This window comes from Strigops habroptila, chromosome 4 (assembly GCF_004027225.2).
Source record: "Strigops habroptila isolate Jane chromosome 4, bStrHab1.2.pri, whole genome shotgun sequence".
Lineage (NCBI taxonomy): Eukaryota > Metazoa > Chordata > Aves > Psittaciformes > Psittacidae > Strigops > Strigops habroptila.
In genome coordinates, this window is record NC_046358.1 from 5,732,271 (window position 1) to 5,752,622 (window position 20,352).

Sequence of the window (20,352 nt, forward strand, 5' to 3'; positions counted from 1 at the left end):
GACTCAAATTCATTCAATTCAGAGAAGACAACAGCTTCAGTTTCTGATTTATCTTAGGCACATGACCAGAATAGGTATCTTTTTCCTGTCCAGCTCTTACCACAACAAACTGTACCACTAGGATATCCTTCTCTTAAATACTGAGCTGAAGCTTTTTCCACTGTGAAGTGGGATAAATCAACTATGAATGTTTCATAGCCACATGAAGCATGGTAGTCTGGTTTTAAAGCCATTTTAAAACTGAATGTGAAGACAGACAAATTACGTTGCTTTCAAGGTAATGAAAGTACAATCTCTAAAAGAACAGGTTTCAACTTGCAGTATTCCATCTTGCCCTGAGCAACCCATTTACACTGCGTGGTGGAACATACAGTGATGTATATTCCCTTTATTTATACTAAAGGTACAACGTGGGATCATAAAAGGCATTACAGGCCAGAGGGATTAACTGAATATTGAACAAGTCTCCAGGACACACACATGTACTTTCAGGGTTCTCTTTCACCTGTTGAGATAACTAAAAGAACCAAGGACACTATTGGAAATGCTAAGATAAAGATAGCATCAGTTGTTCTAGGTATAATAAGGCTTCTGGGATAAGGTGGAAAGCATTTCACTGGGTGCAGGGATCAGTTCTTTCTAAACAATAGTGGTATCTCTACCTTATCCAGCCAGCTGCATGTCCTTGTCTACGTTACTAGAATTAATCCTACACAGAACTCAGCATAATTTGTTGTTTATTTACAACCACTCTTCTCACATGCTAATGAGTGACACCAGCTCTTCAGAGGCAGAATTTGCTCCTCTTGCCAATCCACCCTTGGCAGACTGTGCCCTTGAAATAGAAGACTTCAGGGAAGGACTGAAGCCAACGAGAGGGAATGCAAGGGAGGATACTATGATATGAGAAGAATGCCTGCAATTTTACAGGCAGAAGACCCAGCTGTCAGTTATTCAGATGTTTGAACTCACAGATACTAAGCTGTTTCATCAATAAAAGGTATACATTTAGATACTCAACTGCCAGAAAATGCCAGAGAACAAGTGCTCCTCCGGCCTCTATCCTGCTTTATGTACACTTACGATTGAAGGTGGCTGCATTAAGAAATAATGCAATATACCATGCTTCCTCCCAACCCCTAAAACAAGAAAAACCCCTTTACTACAACACCATCATCTCCATGCTCCTAAAACAAGAAAAACATCTTTAATACAGCATCGTCATCTCCACGCTAGACAAAGCCGACACGGATAATGTGGTTACAGGGCACCTTCTTCAAACTCACCCGTGACTGAGAGAAAACATTTTGGGATTGGGACTTTGCTTTTCAACAAGGAAAAACTTTAAATCTTGACAAATTTTGAAACTCCTTCAAAACCAGTGAAGTCATCTGCCTTCCTTGCACTGTCTTCCAAGCTCTTATCAATCCATAATGGTGCTGCTGGGCCTTTCCAAATCACTTGACACTACTTGGAAAGCAAAGAGATTGCATGCTGTGGTTTTATCAGAATACATCTGTTCAGTGCATTCAAAGCTTGCAATGAAGTATGTACACAGTTGAGTTAAAAAGCAATTGAACCATGATGGTTTAGTGATCCCTAGACTTCTTTTGGCACTCAAACATGGAAGTCACATGCTACAGCTGTAAAAGAAGAGCACCAAAGGATACCTTGCCAATGGTCATGTTTATAGTTCTAACAAGAATGAGATGAAACCCACATAGCATTCAGTAGAACAACAGTGTACATGTTTCATCAGGTATGTTTCAGTTTGTACACTGAAGGTGAAACACCAGTATCTATTTCTTCAGTAGCAAACCTGATGATTTTCTACCTCAACTTTGTCTGTCACAGTTCACTGCTCTTTGTTTGCCAAACCAATTGCTTGAGTAGCTGTGTTAGAAATCTGATTACAAAAGTGATTCAAGTTAAAAATAAGCTTAAAAAAATCAGTACAGAAGTAGTGAAATGATAGAACATCACTGAGTATATCTGGACATCACTCAGCTAAGGGAAAAATAAATCCTTGTGCAGAAAAATCAGCAGCCTACATGGCACTCTAGTTGCACTCAAGTCCCAAGAAGTTCCAATTGCAGCAGATGGAAGCTAGCCTCAGAGACTTAATATAAGGTATTTTCTGCGAGATGTTTTCACTTACTTGGCTTATTTGGTTTTGTTTCTCCTCAAAATCATCACAGAAGGCAACTGGAATGCTAATATTTCTTTAGAGCTCAAGGATAATATTTGTCTTATCTGCATTTACCTTGAAACCATTTCAAGTTCAAAGTTGTCTGAACGAAGTCCCTGAAGAGTTGAAAAGTCCCTCCTGGATACCAGTCAAAAACTCAGTATTTTGAAGAGAACTCACTTGATATTTTCTTTAAATCATCTTTTCTGCATAAATACAAGCTACTTCATCCTGCATTTATTTATTTTTGCTTGTATTTCCTCGCAAAGCTATTACAGTCTGAAAAAAAGATTTTAGAATAACTTCTGGCTATAACATGAACACTGATGTTCCACACAGACTTGGTTGTAAGGAGTATGTTTGATGACACAGTTAACTTCCTGATGCTTCAGGCTCCTCTACAGTCAATTACTGCTACATTCTGGTTTCAAACTGATTACTGTTGTGTAACTTTGGGAGTCATGTAAATTCCTTTTGCTACATTGCCTGCATATTGTCTTACAAGTCAAATAAACATTATTCTAAGAGTTAACGTAGTAGCACGCAAATAGCCAGTGTTTGGAGGCTGCTTGAAATATTAGATTAACTTGATGCTTACCTAAGCCTCTTCTCAAAATACCTTAGAGCCATTCCTTAGAAGTGACTGAATATTGAGGTCTGTGCGCTGCAGAGTGGTCATAAGTAAAAAGTAAAATGCTTCTCTACCTATATCCATGTTCCATAAAAATGCTCAGAAAAGAAAAAGCAATTGAGATTCATTTGTTTGTACAATGTCCCTTTCATAAACTAAGTTTTTAGGTTTTTAACATGCTCAATTTGTACCGATCAGAAATAGAATCATCCAAATATCCACAAATTAAATATGAGATGTATTTGACCAACACCTGATTTATTACATATTTAGCAAATGCTCAAATACAAAGAGAGGAAGCAAAGTGTTAAGGCAAAGCCACAAATTTTAACTATCTGGCTACAATCCGTGGTCCACCTCACCCTCTGCTGAAACTATGCTGGGTCTGAGACAGTTCAAGATGATTATGCACGATCTTCTGCAACCAAACCACAACAAAGAGAGCTGCCACTTTCATATTTCCTCTCTGCAGGTTTGGTTAGTTTTCACATGAATAGATATAAGCTCTTGAAATCCAGTTCTACCTATCATAAAGTCGTTCCTTCCTTCCTTCCTCCAGAACTGATTTTAATATCATCCAAAGAACTGTTAAAAGGCAGAAAAATTCCCATAGGAAAAATCTTCTGAGTCTGAATTGGGAAATGGGGAAGAGAAGAGGGGGGTGGGGAAAAAGGGAAGGAAGACTGATATTAAAGGGGTTTTATATTAAAGTTTTTAAATTTCAAATGCTTATACCGGCTTACTTGCTCTTTTTTGTGTATTTAAAGAAGAGTTAAGTTATTTTAATGGAAAGAAGCTGCAAGGAAGTTTACATGCATCTGTCTAAAATTAACTGCTTACCACTAACAAAAATGTGAGAGTTCCTTAAGGCCTTGATTCCATTAAATTTGATCTACACAGATGTCTAAGTAGTCTCAGTTTTACCTATCCAGCCAAAACTTGTATATCCAATGACTGCTTAATTTAATCCAACAGGTGGAACTCCAGGTTATAAATAGAGAAATGAAGGTACATTGAGATTAAGTGATTTGCCCAAGACACGGATTAAGACAATTAGGATTCCGGAGTTGCCACTTTGAATTGCTTTGCTTGTCCCACATTTGCTGCAGCAGACCAAGTACAACAAGGAGAGCAGAGAAGGGAAGAAAATGCTTAAATCTTCTACGTGGCATCAACAATAAAATGCCAAAACCCTATTGAGCATCAGCTATTTGCCTACAGACTCACTTTACACACACCTAAAGCAGGCCTATTATTAGACACAGTATTTTGAGTACACAAGACCTAATCTTATTTATTTTAAATCAGCAGATCACCCTATAAAACAAAGCTCCAGGCTATGTGTGCATGTGAGGGTGCATAGAGAGATGTTGCAGATACATTCTTGTAACAGAGAAAGCCCAAAAAAATAATGAACAAAGTTTTCAGTTGCTGTATTACTTCTTAAAAAACCTGTTTCCCTCACAAAGGGAAAATGTTTGATTGCTGCATCTGTACATTGCATTTGCATGGCAAAGTTTTGGTAGCAGGGAGGTTACAGGGTGGGCAGTTTATGTGAGAAGCTGCTAGATGATTTCCCCCATGCCTGATAGAGCCAATAGCAGCCAGCTCCAAGACAGACTCACTGGCCAAGGCTAAGCCCATCAGCAACAGTGGTAGCACCTCTTCTTAGTGTTTAAGGGGGAAAAACCTGGGCAACAGCAGCTGGAAGAAAGGAGTGAGAATGTGTGAAACTAACAGCTCTGCAGGCGCCAAGGCCAGTGAGGAAGGAGAGGGAGGAGGTGCTCCAGGTGGTCCATGGTAGCTAATGGTGGAGCAGATACCACCCACAGCCCATGGAGGACCCCACACTGGAGCAGGGGGATGCCCAAAGGAGGCTGTGACGCTGTGGGAAGCCCATGCTGGAGCAGGCTCCTGGCAGGACCTGTGGACCCATGGAGAGAGGAGCCCACGCTGAAGCAGTTCATGAAGAATTGCAGCCCATGGGAAGGATCCACACTGGAGAAGTTCATGGAAGACTCTCTCTCATGGGAGGAACCCCATGCTGGAGCAGGGAAGAGTGTGAGGAGTCCTCCTCTGAGGAGGAAGGAGCAGCAGAGATATCATGTGACGACCTGACCACAACCCCCATTCCCTATCCCCCTGCGCTGGTCAGGAGGTAGAGAAATCAGGAGTGAGGTTGAGCCCTAGCCCTGGAAGAAGGGAGGGGAAGGTGGGTTTAAGATTTGGGTTTATTTCTCATTATCCTACTCTGATTTGATTGACAATAAATGAAATTCATTTTCCCTGAGCCATGGTTTGCCCATGACAGTAACTGCTGAGCGATCTCCCCCTATCCTTATCTCAACCCATGAGCCTGTCGTCGTATTCTCTCTCCCCTGTCCAGTTGAGGAGAGGGAGTGATAGAGCAGCTTGGTGGGTACCTGGTGCCTGCTCCAGCTGACAGTGCTCACTTTCTGAGAAACAGAGAAATAACATTTAACTAGGGGTTTTTTGTCTTTTCATATTAGTTCTGCAAGATGTCTTAGCTAGGATTCAAAGGAAATACTTCAAGAGATTACAAAATTGATTTCAGTGACTATTGATTTAACTCCTCTAGTTTAATAAGATTTAATACAGTATTTATTTTGCTTTGTTTTGCTTTGGGGATACTTCAGATACAGAAGTTATAGAAGATCTATAAGGAAAGAAAAGAGTCATGGAATCAAAAGCTTTCCTAAAAGGTTTATTCATGAACACTACAGAATACTGAGTGTCAAACTAAAATGCAATAACACAGCATCATTAGAAAGGCACATTCTGCTAAGGGTTTAATGTATTATTCTGTAAAACAGCACATGTTTGAAATGCACATGGAAGGGTAATTTTTATGTTGCCTAACTTCAGGCACCCAACTTAGATCCTCAATGAAAAGGCTGCTCTGCCTAAACTCCTAATATAATGAATAGAGAGAAAGAGAATGAATCTTTCTTTCTATAGAGAGAAAGATTACCAGAGAGCGATTCATGGCCAGGATCCCATCTAACTGTTCAAAACTGCCCTATCATCAGTCACTCTCTGTTGGCTATTCAAAGAAGCTTATGAAAACTAGATTTCTAGTTTGTGCATCAAACTTGTATACTCATAGGACAAGACATGACAGACACAAGGTGCCACAGGGGCCAAGCTCCAGCAGGTATTCGTTAGTTGTGGCTTTAGCTTCACCAATGCACATACTCAATTTTCCCATAGCAGCCTCTTCAGAGCAAAGGCCAAGATCCCACTTTGCTGGGTTTGAGATCCAAAGCTCAGCTTTTAAGGCTGTATGTCCAAATAAACAGCAAGGTGTAACATAACCAAACCAGGTTCTAGGTTTCTGTGTTTCACCACTTAAATAAAAGGACTCAGAAGATGGCCCTTCACAGAAGAGATGTGTTTAGAAAAGCTTTGACAACTCGCCCAGCAGACTGGACCTAAGGGGAAAAACAGTATGCTATTTTATAAGGTGGTCTCTTGAAGAACAACATGCTTGAACAAGAATCTATTCGTTAGTACTTTGAAGCTATGGAAAAACAACAAAAGGCTGCAACCTCTATATAAAAGGGAAACATTCTGACTTTACAATGCGGGAAAATGAACAAAGAAGATACTCCAGCATATAAAGTAGTTTCTATTTTGAGCTCCTTCAAAAGGGAATATCTCTTGCCAATTTTACTTTAGAAGCTAGCAACTTCTGTACACAGAGATTGGCTTTCCAAGTGATACAGTTACCAGCTAAATACCAGGATGCTTATAAGCCAAGGTACTTTTAAAGAGGATATACATTACTAATGCACACACATGAAATTACCTTCCCCTCCTGAAGAGGGAAGGATTGGTGTGAAAGTGATACTAAGCATGTGGTTCTACAATCGAGATGCTGAACCTGATGACATACGTGAACTAATCTTTTATCTTGCTCTAAAGACATTGTCTAGAAAAGCAAGTAGCAAAGGGGATTATAATGTTGAAAACAACTAAAAATACGTTATAATAAATACAACCAAAATACATCAAAATAAATCCTGCATCATCCCATGTAGGTCAGGCAGTGATCTACTATTCTGAATAAGGCAAAGATTACTGTCAAAACTTTTAAAAAGACAAAAAGATAAGAGATTCTTACAATTTATCTAAACAATATTGCTTTATACCAACACAAGTGTGTTTTCCTACTTGTCTTGTAGTAAAAGAAGCCTGTATCTGTAAGAAAAATACAATTTTAGCATACAAAATTGAATTCATAATATCCAAATGCCAGACATCCTGATTTTACCTCTGACTACATGAACTTCAGCTAGTCAATTCATTTCCCTGTTTCACTTTCTAGAACTGTCAAGTGAAAGTGGTATTGCCAAGGTTTTTGGAAAGCTTCATTCCTCATCATCTGTAAAATACCTGGAGATCCTCAGACAGCAGGTACAGAAAAGTGTCATGATTAAACATCATTCTGAAATGAAGACATCACGTTTGAGGTTCTGTCCATCACAGAAGAAAAGACATGAAACACTTCTCAATGCCTTCAGGACAATTACACTTGCTCAGTCATTTCAAGTGTTTGATAAAAGAAGTTTCCAATCAGAGTAGACAGAAAACATAAAGTTCTTTCATGAAAAAACTGCAGTGTTAACTGTTTAGTATCCTAATCAGGTTGACTAGTATCTGCTTTGCATCATAACTCTGCACAGCACAGCAATCCCTTTGCCACTGCTGGCAGAAATGAAGAACAATCTATTAACAGTGTGGAAAGTGGGCACGAGAAAGAGGAAATAAAAAGCTTTGTTTCTTTTCAAGTGTTTGGTTTGCTTTAGGTTTATTATGTACCCCATGTACTCTCCAGCCCCCTTGATATTATTGCTTCTTCTGTTAAGCAACACCAGGTTACAAATAATATACAAGTTCTACTGGGGAATCTATACCAGCTTATTAAATCAGCTGATATAAATTCTGACTGCTTCTGGGACTAGACTTTAATGCAGGAAAACCTCAGAGAAGACAAGATTTGACAAGTAACTCTGTGAGCACTAGAACTAGCAAAAGAAAGCTTTTATCCTACAAATACGTGGTTCTTGGCTAACTGACACTGAAGTCTAGGAAGGTGTGAACTTCTATGGAAGCTTTTCCTGTGCCTGAAGCATTTCTAAGGTCTTTGTCTTTATAACTGAAAAATCATTGCATGAGGCTTTAAGGAATTTATCTACCTGGCAAAAAGCAGGACCAGAGCTGTGGATTTAAGGGGAGCAGGCTTCAGTATCTTCAGAGATCTGCTTGGAAGAATGCCATAGGATATAGCTCTAGGGAGAAAAAGGGGTCAAGAGGAGCTCGCTGATATTCAAGTGTCTCTTCCTCCAAGCTCAAGAAAGGTCCATTGTGCCAATGGAGGGGATGAGATTCCTGCTTAGTAAAAGCATGGAATGCAAATCACTCGCAAATCATCTTATGAAGGAAGGCACCAGATTGTACATTATCACATCATGTTCCTGCAACAAATTCAAAATGGATCAAGCTTAACTTATAAATATTACTGACTACATTTCATAACTTATTTGCAGATTACAGGTAAAGTACTACCTTACCCCCATTCCACAAAGTAGTAGTAGTATATCAAAGTACTAATCATGCATGCAGATCATTTCTACTGATACTCATTTAGGATTCTTGAAAGGTGCATAACAGAGCATAAACCAACAACCCTTTTAATCATACACAACACCTTTATTCTTGATCATACTGATTTAAACCAGACTTACAGACGTTTATTGAGGCAAGGCGACTTTAAAGTGATGTAGGAACTTCTCCACCTAAGTACAGCTGTACTGTTTAACTAAACTAATTCAACATCACACCTTTATTCAAACACAGATACACTGAATGGCACCAAGGCCTCAAAACAAAGTACAGAGTAGGAACTTCCTGAGATGAATAGTTTGTAGGCACCAATTATCTTGCCCAACAAGAAAAGGTTTGCTGGAAGAGTTTTGTAACATAGTTACAGAACAGAAATTCAGCTCATATCAGTCCTTTTAACATCACAGGGCAAAAATCCGTTCCTCCAAATAAATCAATGGCACTCCCAAGCTTATTTTACTGGAATAACTGAATTTAAAATTGTTTTTAAGTATAACTAATAAATGAAGGGGAAGAACAGGGAGTGAGAGACTGTAGTTGTTCAAATTCACAATCAACAAACAGGCAAAAATACTAGATATAGGTCAGGCTTGCTTGACTCAATAGGAGACACAGACTCTAGAGTGAGAAGCACACTATATAGATCAACCAGGTTCACTTAGGAAAGCTAGGAAGTGAATTTGCAGTGATGGAAACTACACATAACAAGACCACCTGAGAGGAAAGCTGTAAGAAGCAGCTGGGACAATAAAGACACAAAGAAAGCTGGCTCAGATATTTTCCTGTGCAGCTGGACAGCAGTACTTTAAAAAGATGGCCATTTTAAAAGGTAGATAACTCTTCACTTATCACCTAAGTTACTTTGAAGAATTAATTGCATGCGTGTAAAGGAGGGTCCTTACTCTTCTGTTCACACTGACCTGGAAATTACATTCTCTCCTCATAGTGCTCCTTAGATTGCACCTACACTGCTCAGAGTAGCTCAACACATCTCAACACAATCAGAGATGCCAGAGTTTATTCTGCACCAATGAGCTACATGGATGCACTGTAACAACACTCCCCATATGTCAGCTGATCTGCTGAGATACATCAACTCATCTCAGGCTGCTGTCAAAGAAATAGAGCTCTGCAACTTCCAGGTCCTGAGCTAGTATCTTGAGATAGTGCCGAATTGTACCATGTGGAAATGCCAACACTGAGCTTAGATTGTCTGTATAAATGTTGCATTAAACAACACAAACAGTTCAAGCCAACAGCATGAGGAGAAATATGGTTTATGGTTCACTGAGAAGGGAGGAAGATAATTCTTTCCTCAGTCCAGGCACTTGCACATCTTGGGGCAGATTTAAGAGCCAGCAGTGGTTTGAAAGCAGATATGAGCTTCCCAGAGGCTCTTCTCAAAACTTCTTTGCAGAAAGTCACAGTATAAGTAATCAAGAGAAAACAAGATTTTAATCTCCTTTCTCCACCTTCCTTCCAGCATCTCTGATGCTGAAGAGTAGACCAGAAAGGTCATAAAACCACCTAGTTAATGGAGCTAATGCTTCATAGATCTTCTACTGGATGATTGCCTGTGCATGCATAGCGTGCAGGTCATCTCGCAAGACTTGCCATAAGTGAAAGAAGAGATAGGCCAACTTCATTTAATATATGAAACATGGAGCATTCAGAGTCCCAAGATCACATAACTTAGAACTAATTTTATTCCAGGGCACTTCCCCACAATTTGGAATATGAACTCTTCAGGGCCATATTGGAACCTAAAAAAAGTCTTAATTGAAAAAATCCATTTCAGTTGGTTTGCATAAGAATGCTGTCATAGGGATGGGAAACTTGCCAAAAGACTGCAAAGCAAATGGTAATAATAATTACCAGTTGAATTTTGGATAATTGCTTAGCAGAATGCAGTAGTGATCACTGCACATAAGCTCATTTATATGTTTCATTCAACTGAGACAAAAAGTAAAGAACATGTAATTTAACTTGCCAATGACACAATCAGTGAAGAACTCTCAAAACACACAATATAGCCAGAAAACATTAGAAAACAAACAGAAAAGCTTAGGGTTTTCCAAAAAAGGACATTGAGAGAGATACACATCTAGAATATGAGAAAACATTTGGAAATTACAATGAGCTGGTACATGTGCAGAGATATAACTGAAAATGAATTGTAATATGGGGTAGGGTGGGGGGGGAAGGACACGACCAAACAAAACCAGGTTGGATAAGGAGGACTTCCTGTGTACTACATTCAATTTCACAAACTGCATTGACAAAATAGTATGAACTGAATTTAGGGAGAGGCTAGCTGAACACTGCCCCATGTGCTACTACTTCTACAAATGATTACTGCAATGCATTTTAGATCTATGCAACGCAGATGTTTTAACTTACAATGCTTGCAGATAGACCTCACCATCTCTAAAATCCTCCACTTATTTCTCCTCAGCTTCAGAAATCCTTTGTCCTGACATTCCACAGTCATCAGTGGCTCCAGGCAGAGCTATGTTGATAAATCATAAATAGCAACAGCCAGAGTTTTAGGGCAAAGGAACTGCGAAGTGAGTAAAGACTGGAGATCAATCATGTCAGCTAAGGCTATTTCACTGCAGTATGAGCTTGCAGAGAACACTGCATTAAAATACACAGCTTAATTATCTTTAGGACATATTATGAGACCTTACTGGTTCATAACAACTTTCCTACAATAACACGATATAAAGATCCAATTTGGTTTTAATAACAAAAGGGAAAGAACAGAAGATTCTGACATTTGTGGCAATCAGTCATCACTATATATTGTTCTATGCATCTCACTGAACAGAGACTGGCTAAGCTACAAATGGAGATAGTGTAACAGCTTACAAGGGAGGGAGTAAAAAACACAGGGAGGAATCTAATATATAGAGTTACATGTGGAAGTATTAGAATTACACTAGTGATGGAAGGGGTTTTGGAACATCAAGTAATCTTAACATGCATTAAAATAGCATCTTTCAAAAAAAAGCTGGGAGAACAGTGGTCCTTCCTGCTCTTCTCAATCTCCAGGTTACATGAATCATGTGGACAGGACATTTCTTTAACCTTTTTGTAAGGAATCAAGCCTTCCTGGTGAACTCAAGAACTACTCAGAGAGACATACCACTTCTGTGACAGAGACTCTGTGCTTGGTTGTGGTGAGCTTTTCTTCCATAAGCTCCAAAGGTAGTTAGGCTTCCAATTCCTTAATTCAAGTGTGCAGAAGCAAAGAGGCAGCCATTACCCCACATGATGATTGTGAAAGAAACAAGATACAGAAGATTTTATTTCAATATGAGCAGTATTTGCTCAGTACTTTCTGTCTGAAGGGGAGGGAAGAGTCTGCAAAAGAATCCTCAGCCCATATAATCCAACATGCTTTCTGCAGCAGTTCTATGCTTCAGTGCTGCGTGCATCTAAATAAAGTAACAGTCACCCCCGAGTGGAAGGAAAAGATCCTGTATCTGGTGTTGAACCATTCCAGGGCTGTATCTACAGTATCAAACAGCAGCTATTTTTGCTGGAAGCAATTGGGGGGGTGTAGGGGGAAGCTGTTAAAAAGCACTAAAGAAAGCTGGGGCTCTAGAAAAAAGTGCCAATGGTCCTGACTGAGCTTTCTGTTCGCTTCTCAATGCATGAGGCCTGGAACAAGCTTCTCAGTGCAAAATTTCTCTAATTGGCTGGAAAGCATTTAAGGAAAAAATCTTTTTAATTAAAAACAGAGAAGCAACAAGACATGAAAGCCATGGGGGTTGGGAGAGGCATATGTTGACCTTATGAAGCTTCATAGCCGAACTCTACAGGGGCTGTTTAAACTGAGAAAGCACAGTTTTAATTAAAGAGTCCTGAGGAACAGACAATTCAAAAGAGCAGGTCAGCTAGATTCCAAGAGGTCAATTTAAGCAGAAGCAGAGGGAAAACAAGACTTCTGGTCATTTCGCCTTCCTCTGGGAGAAATCTGTTGCCAACCGAGCATTATACTCTGTGCTTCTCAACAGAAAAGCTAAGCTGTCCTCTAACCACCTCTATGGGTGTTGTGTGTCATTGGTAAGTCCTTACAGGAGGGAAGAAATTTTGTGAAGTCCACCCCAGACACTGAATCATGTTCTAAAATAAACCAAATTTTTTTTCCCAATGCGTGGAATCCCAGATATGCTTATGCATACTTGAAAACAGAAGACTGGATCTTGCTAAGCTTCTAAAACAAGTGGGAAATCCTGTAAAAACAACATCCAGCATATCACCAAACAGAAATCCTCCTCTTAAAAGAGAAAAGCAATAAACTTTCTCTTTACTTCTTGAAGTGTGTTATGTTACTGTCACATTGAGTGAAGCTAGTTGTTTTCCCTTGCTATTTGGAGACAAAAGGAAAAATCAATCAGGCCTCCAAACAAAAGGAGTTACAAAGGGCAATGTAACTAGAACCCATTAAGTATCAGGCTAACATAAGAAAATGGAACATAAAAGCTGTGAAGAACTTTCTGTGGAGAACTACTTCCCAGTAATTCAAAAGGATAAGGAATTCGGAAGAAAAGTAGCATCTACAGTAGTCTCCCAGGAGAAACAGTAATGCTAGTGCATGGCTCTGCACATACACAGATTGCCACATTTAAGTATTGCTTCTGTTCAGATAGATTTCTCTCTTATTGGCCCTTTGAGAACTCCTGGCTAGATGCCTCTGCTTGGGTGATCGAGGCGTATATTCCAAGTCAAGGCATGGTTACTTCAAGACTGACAAAGCAGTACATTTCCCTGCATCAAGGAGGAGCAACTAGTAGCCAAATGAAGCCATCAGTTCACTCATTGGTGAGACATCATCTGCTTTTCTAAGACTCCAATGAAACACTCAGAAGTGGAAAGGTGGGGGGTTGGTTTGCCTGGGGGGCTGTGAGTTTGTCTAAGCTTGGAAATTGTATCATCTTACATCTCTAATTTTATTCTCCCTTGCTTTCCTCCAGCCAGGGTGCAAGCTTTGATGCAAGATCTCATTTATTATGCTGACCTATACCTGCACAGACCTGGCACTTACGCAGTTTACAAGGAACACATCCTTCACAAGTAGACAAAATTAGGAAAAAACCCACCACTCGTTCCTAAAACTGGAATGAATCATAAAGTAAACGAGACAGGAAAATGGCAGTAAACACTTTTCTGGCAAAGGAATAAATAAAAACAAGAACATCCTGAGAAACATGGAAGTTAGTGAATGTAATGCTTTAGACAAAGGAAGACAAATGTGCCTTCATAATTCTTCACAGACATAAATCCAAGACGATACTGAAGCATGGAGCAATCCCTGCCCAGAAACAGGAGAGAAAACTGGGAAAGAGCAAAATCTTCCTATAGAGGGCAAAGAGCATATTTTCATTCTTTTCTGCATACAAAAATTAAATTGAAATAAAATGGACATTCAATGAATAACTCTCCATATACCTGACACAAGGCACCAAGTACAGAAAGATCCGAGTTTAGGTCTCAAAAGCCATATACCAATGTTAATCCAAACTATACTGCTAATTGCAGAACCAGCAGGTTGTTTGTCCCATGCTCTGTTGCATGGTATAGGATAACCATAAACAGAACTTCTTACCAGGACTCCATAAGTTACCTACCTCCTTGCAGTGGGTTGGCCCTGGCTGGATGCAAGATACCCACCAAAGATGCTCTATCACTTCCCTCCTCAAGGAAGAGAAAATACAATGGAAGGCTTGTGGTTTGAGATAAGGACATGGAGAGATCACTCAGCAGTTACTGTCATGGGATGGGGTTGTGGTCAGCTCATCACATGTTGGCTCTGCTGCTCCTTCTACCTTCACGGAGGACTCCTCACACTCCTCCCCTGCTCCAGCTTGGGGTTCCTCCCACAGGAGACAGTCCTGCATGAACTTCTCCTGTGTGAGCCCTTCCCATGGCTGCAGTTCTTCATGAACTGCTCTATGTGGGATCCTCTCTTCATGGGGCCACAGGTCCTGCCAGGAGACTGCTCCAGCATGGGCTTCCCACAGGGTCACAGCATCCCGTGCTCCGGCGTGGCATCCTCCCCAGGCTGCAAGTGGATATCTGCTCCACCATGGACCTCCGTGGGCTGCAGGGCACAGCCTGACTCACCATGGGCTGCACCACAGGCTGCAGGAGAATCTCTGCTCCAGTGCCTGGAGCACCTCCTGTCCTCCTTCTTCACTGACCTTGGGGTCTGCAGGGCTGTTTCTCTCACATATTCTCACTCCTCTCTTCCAGCTGCTGTTGCACAGCAGTTTTTTTCCCCTTCTTAAACACATTATCACAGAGGCACCACCATCACTGCCAATTGGCTCAGCCTTGGCCAGGAGCGGGTCTGTCTTGGAGCTGCCTGGCACTGGGTCTATCAGACATGGAGGAAGCTTCTAGCAAGTTTCTCACAGAAGCCCCCCCGTAACCCCCCAACTACCAAAACCTTACCACACAAGCCCAATACACTCCTGCACATAATACAATGTTTAGATTGTCAAAATTGTGTCATCATAAAATGAAATGCTGTAGCAACAAATTATCCATAGACTAATGACTCCATGCAAGCTTGTGTAACTGTTTTTGATTTGATACGTACGTATGATCTTGTGTTCCACTGCAGTGATCAGAAAGAAACAACTTAAAACTAATTTCTAGAATAATCCAATTGGAATGTGTACCACCAGCCACGCTTCTAAAGAAAGCTCTGCAGTGAAAATCATACTTACTTTGGGCACCACTTAGTCTGACTTTTTCTTATTGTTAAGAAACTCATTCTATAGTTCAGATCATCAATGATCTCACTTCTGGATGCTGGTATTTGTTGTATACCATGACTCCTTCCCACATTCATCTAAAAGCAATGTATTTCAAGGAAAGAAACCCATGTCTGCTCTATGCCTGAGTGAGGTAATGACCACAATTCACCCACCACGTTGAACGGGTTCAGTTTCTTACTAAATGAGTTCAGTTCTTACAAGACCATGAATGTTCTGAGTTCCCCTACACGAGTAAAGCAGAAAAAAATCCCATAGCAAATAAACCCCAAATGAATAAAATGAAGGTTCTAGTCTGTAATTACTGCTAGAGAATCAGACAAATTGGACTGAGTGGCTGAAAATACAGTCAGGAAGTTCTCTAAAGTGATGCATTTCTGTCTCTAGCTAATGTAAAAAGAAAATGTATATAAATGTATAAATATACAGGTAAACATGCCATATTTCCTCACACTAAAAAGCACAGCCACTGGACTTTAAGTCAGAAAAAATATATGTTGAACTCTCATAAGGCCACAACCAGAGTGTAGTAACATCCACCTGAGCTTTTGTTCCTGTGCTCCCTCTTCCCCTTCAAAGTACTTTGGTGTTTACATTTTCCTCCACAACCTTTTCCATATTCACATAAAACTGCTAAAAGAGAAGTGAGATACTACGCAGCTAAAACTTTTCAGTTCTTTCCAACAAATCCAGGTGCCCATCATTTGGCTAAGATCAGATGTTAGATAGATGAAGCCTGATGAAAACCTGCATTGAAAGTACAGCAGTGGGTACTTTCCATCAGATAACTCCTTCTCAATTTGTCAACAAGGCTTACCACTGACACCTGCAGTTCTGGTGGATGACATCTTTACTATCACCTAACTCTCCTACAGGAATGTTCTAGGAGTCTACGCTTGATCTTTCCTGACTATGACCTGACCTCACCTCAGGTATGTCCTCACTGCATATTAGGTTAGTACCATACAATTAACCTGAAATCTTAAACACATTATCCCTGAACTCATGTAAATGATGTGGAATGTAACAAAGTACCTATTACTGGGAAGAAGATGTTACAGACACTAGGAAGATACTACAGAAGCATAGTCACTTCAGTAGCTAACTACAGATTTTGTCATATTCAACTACAACTGTCTACTGTCTAAGGATCTAAATGGCATATGCCAAAAAGTCAAACAGTTATTCAGAGTCTTCCAAACTCTGTTCATCATGAGCAGTGTTGCAAAGCTTAACCAGAAGATGAGGTTTTATCCACACTTCAGAAATAGTTCTAGTCCTTCCTAAAACAAGATGTGAGGCTGAATAGCCTGAAACAAGTGAGGCTTATAGAAAAACAAACCACCAAAATTCACATTTGTACAGCAACATTCAGTGTATTTGCTTAAAATACTAAATTAAAAACTTAAAACCCCATAATTTTAGTTGCATGTAGTTACATAAGTTTATTTTGAACTCTGGCCAGTTCTGTAATACCTAATATACCGAGTGCAGTATAAGAATAGCTAGACAAGATAGCACAGTGCTGAATAGCTATTTTGGCATTGGAACTTTTTCCTTGTGGGTAGGTGCTGTGGTTTAACCCCAGCAGCAGCCACTCACTCACTCCCCTCTCACCCAGCCCTGGTGGGATAAGGAGGAGAATCAGAAAAAGGTAAAACCCGTGGGTTGAGACAAGAATAGTTTAACAATTGAAATAAAGTAAAATATAGTAATAAGGGGGTTGGGGGTAGGTGTTAAGAGACAGAGGAATAAGACCCAAGAAACACAAGTGATGCACAACACAATTGCTCACCATCTGCTGACTGATGGCCAGCCTGTCCCCAGGCAGCGATCAGCCCCTCCTAGACAACTCCCCTCAGTTTATATACTGAGCTTGACATTCTATGGTATGGAATATCCCTTTGGCTAGTTTGGGCCAGACGTCCTCACTGTGCTCCCTTCCAGGGTCTTGTGCCCCTCCTCGCTGGCAGAGCATGAGACACTGAAAAATCCTTGATCAAGGTAAGTGCTGCTGAGCCACAACTGAAACACTGGTGTGTTATCAGCGTTGTTCTCAGACTAAAGCCAACACACAGCACTGTACTGGCTACTGGGAATTAAAATAACTCTATCCCAGCCAAAACTAGGACAGGAGGATTGGGGAAGAAGTCACACAGTTGTCAGTGGTCACCCTTCCATGGCCATCAGGATCCTGCAACATTATTTAGGAGATGTGCCAGGACTAGCTCAGGTGGCAGCATTCACCACCCTAGAGCCCAACACCACTCTACATCCTGCAGGGCTCCCAGTCAAAGCTCTTGGTACCCCAACTGCCCAATAATCTCAGCACCTACTTCCCTTATGCCCCATACCCTATATTCTAACCATCTCTAGGTCTGTTGCCCTGCTCCCATCCACCAACCTCCAGCACTTTATTTTTGTCTATGTATCCTCACACACAGGCCCACAACATCCTCCCTCTGACCTATTGTTGCTTGAGATGCTGTTCTGCAATGGAAGCAGCACTGGCAGCAAAGTGTCCCTACACTACTTCATGCTGTGAGCATTTTCTAGCTATTTCACAGCAGCTCTGCTGGTGTCTCCTGTTAACAATGTTAGAATGTTAGAACACATTGTGAAGTGTCAGTATTTGCACTGTATCACTAGCTTGGCTGATGATTTTAATGTCAAGGAGAGGGATTCCTCATTAGGGACTGTAGTCATAGGACACGGGGTGATGGGTTCAAACTGAAGCAGGGAAAGTTCAGGTTAGGTATAAGGAAGAAGTTCTTTACTGTGAGGGTGGTGAGGCACTGGCACAGGTTGCCCAAAGAAGTGGTCAATGCTCCATCCCTGGCAGTGTTCACGGCCAGGCTGGACAGAGCCTTGGGCGACATGGTCTAGTGTGAGGTGTCCCTGCCCATGGGAGGGGGTTGGAACTAGATGATCTTAAGGTCCTTTCCAACCCAAACCATTCTATCATTCTATGATTCAAGGGAACAGGACAGCAGTAGATGCTGGAATACTTGCCTCCATTCTTCCCCACGGTTCGGAAACACCTCCAGAAGGTCCGAAGGAAAGATGCCCTGTTATGAGGAGTAGCCTGAACAAAGCTGAACTCACGGAACAAGATGTGTGTTCCTTGACGCACGCTGTTAAAGCTGCGGAGATAAAGTCAAAACAAGAGAACGTTAGAAAGCTGAACCAATGTCAATGTTCTGGGGCCAGCTAAAGCAGTGCCAACAAAACCACCGGCAGTTACATTTTGTGAAACCCAATCTCCAAAGCTTAGACCCATCTGTTCTCTGGAGAGAAAACCATTTGCAAAACCCACACACTGAAATTTGATTATACGAATTAGAGGTTTGTGAAAGTAAAATTCATTCTAAAGAATCCCAGCAAGGGGTGTCCAAGAGCCACTGATTTGAAACCAACCCACTGGAAAACGGTTGGCCAAAAGCAACCTTTGTTTATCTGACCAGAAGATGCCCTTTCTTTTAATACCATTGGAACTTCACTGCTATTCTCTCCACAATTTTCTGTGAAGCCTGAATATATATAAAGAAATAAATATATATAGAAAGATATATATAAAAATATATATAAAAAATATATAAAGAAATAAATATATAAAGAAATAAATAAAAATCCCCTTTAACAGAAACCTCAAGATTTAATTGCCAGGTTACTGAAACTTGAATGTATTGGATGTATAAAATCTACTTGCCATGAAGAGCAGGTCGACACTGCACTAAACAACACTTTGCACTAGTGTATTTTGAAGAGAGTAGCTGGTCATTGTGATGGATAGTCAATTTGATATTCACAGGCCTGTATTTTAGCACAAATCTCTCATATTTGAGTTGTAAGCACTTTATGGTAACTTATTATAACAAGCATATAGAAAACAACCTTTCCTAAGATTTCTCTGAAGTGTGAGCAGCTCTCCTTTGGGCACGGTAAAGCTCAACATGCGAGAACAATAGAAATGCAAATACAAACATTATCTACCAAAAGGTATAATGACAGGGCTGCCTCAAAGATGGATTTTGTGCATTTCACTCTGCATCATGCAAGTGGGACTAAGCCTTCAAACACTCCAGAGAGATCATTAAAAACATTCACTTGGGACAGCAGCTTAACTCTCCCGCATAGGAGAGAATTAATGAAAAGCTGGAAGTTCACTTTCATCACAGCAGAACCTCTCCATAGGCAGCATCTCCACAACAGACAAAATCCAGTGGTCACTGGGAACCCTCTCAGTTTGCAATTTTAAATCATCTCTTTAAATATAAATAGCTGAAATCACTTGATCCTTCATCGTATAGAAGAGGGTCTTACATGTGAAAGAGAATTATACCAGAGAGATTTGAGTGAAATTAAAAAGTCATGTAACAACTGGGAGGGGTATGTGGAGAGAAGCCAATTCAATTTTACGGAAAAGAATCACAATTCCTGGGTTTTAATGTCCTGCTTCCCAAAGATGTAAGAGTAAATGGAGTTTTTTGCCATGTGTTGACAGGTAGGTGCAGAACACTGCTGTTAGCCCTCCTACCCAGGAGGAAATGCAACTCAAATAAGTACAACCACCTTATGATTAAGAAATACTCATGACTCATGAATTCTGGAATAAGAAATACTCTTTCTGTAAATACCATGGACAAATATATTATTTTGTATTTATGAAACCTTATTCAGGCACCAGCTCTGTACAAACCAGAGGAAACCATTGTCGCAAGAGATTAAAGTAAATAAATAAATAATGTGCCTGATCAAAATATGCCAGAATTACGGGAAAGGGCTCCCCTGACTATCGTGTCAGTAAAGAGCATTCATTACAATGTGCTGAAGCTCACTGCTTTAGAGTGACTGAGTTCAGAATAAGGGAAAGTAACTTGCATGAAGTCCCACAAGATGCCTGTGACAAAGCTGGAAATGGGTTTTCATATCTTCTCATCCCAATCCACAGCCTGTAAGACTTTACATTTCCAGTCTGCATTGTTTGGCTGATGATTTGAAAGGCTGATGGAGAAAAGAGGGATCTGAATGAAAAGAGAAGAAACTTGGTGTAATAGGAGAAGGCAGCTTTCACAAAGATGAGACACGTAAGGGAGATG

At 40.5% G+C, this 20,352-nt stretch overlaps 1 protein-coding gene across 1 annotated transcript in view; it reads right to left on the reverse strand.

The window, feature by feature from the left end:
- C4H11orf49 (chromosome 4 C11orf49 homolog) overlaps window positions 1–20,352 on the reverse strand; it is an 85,234-nt gene that overhangs the window by 38,896 nt on the left and 25,986 nt on the right. Inside the window, 4 exon segments of the mRNA XM_030481279.1 lie at window positions 1,287–1,335; window positions 1,338–1,475; window positions 1,477–1,535; window positions 18,262–18,396. Coding sequence (XP_030337139.1) covers window positions 1,287–1,335; window positions 1,338–1,475; window positions 1,477–1,535; window positions 18,262–18,396 — 381 coding nt within the window.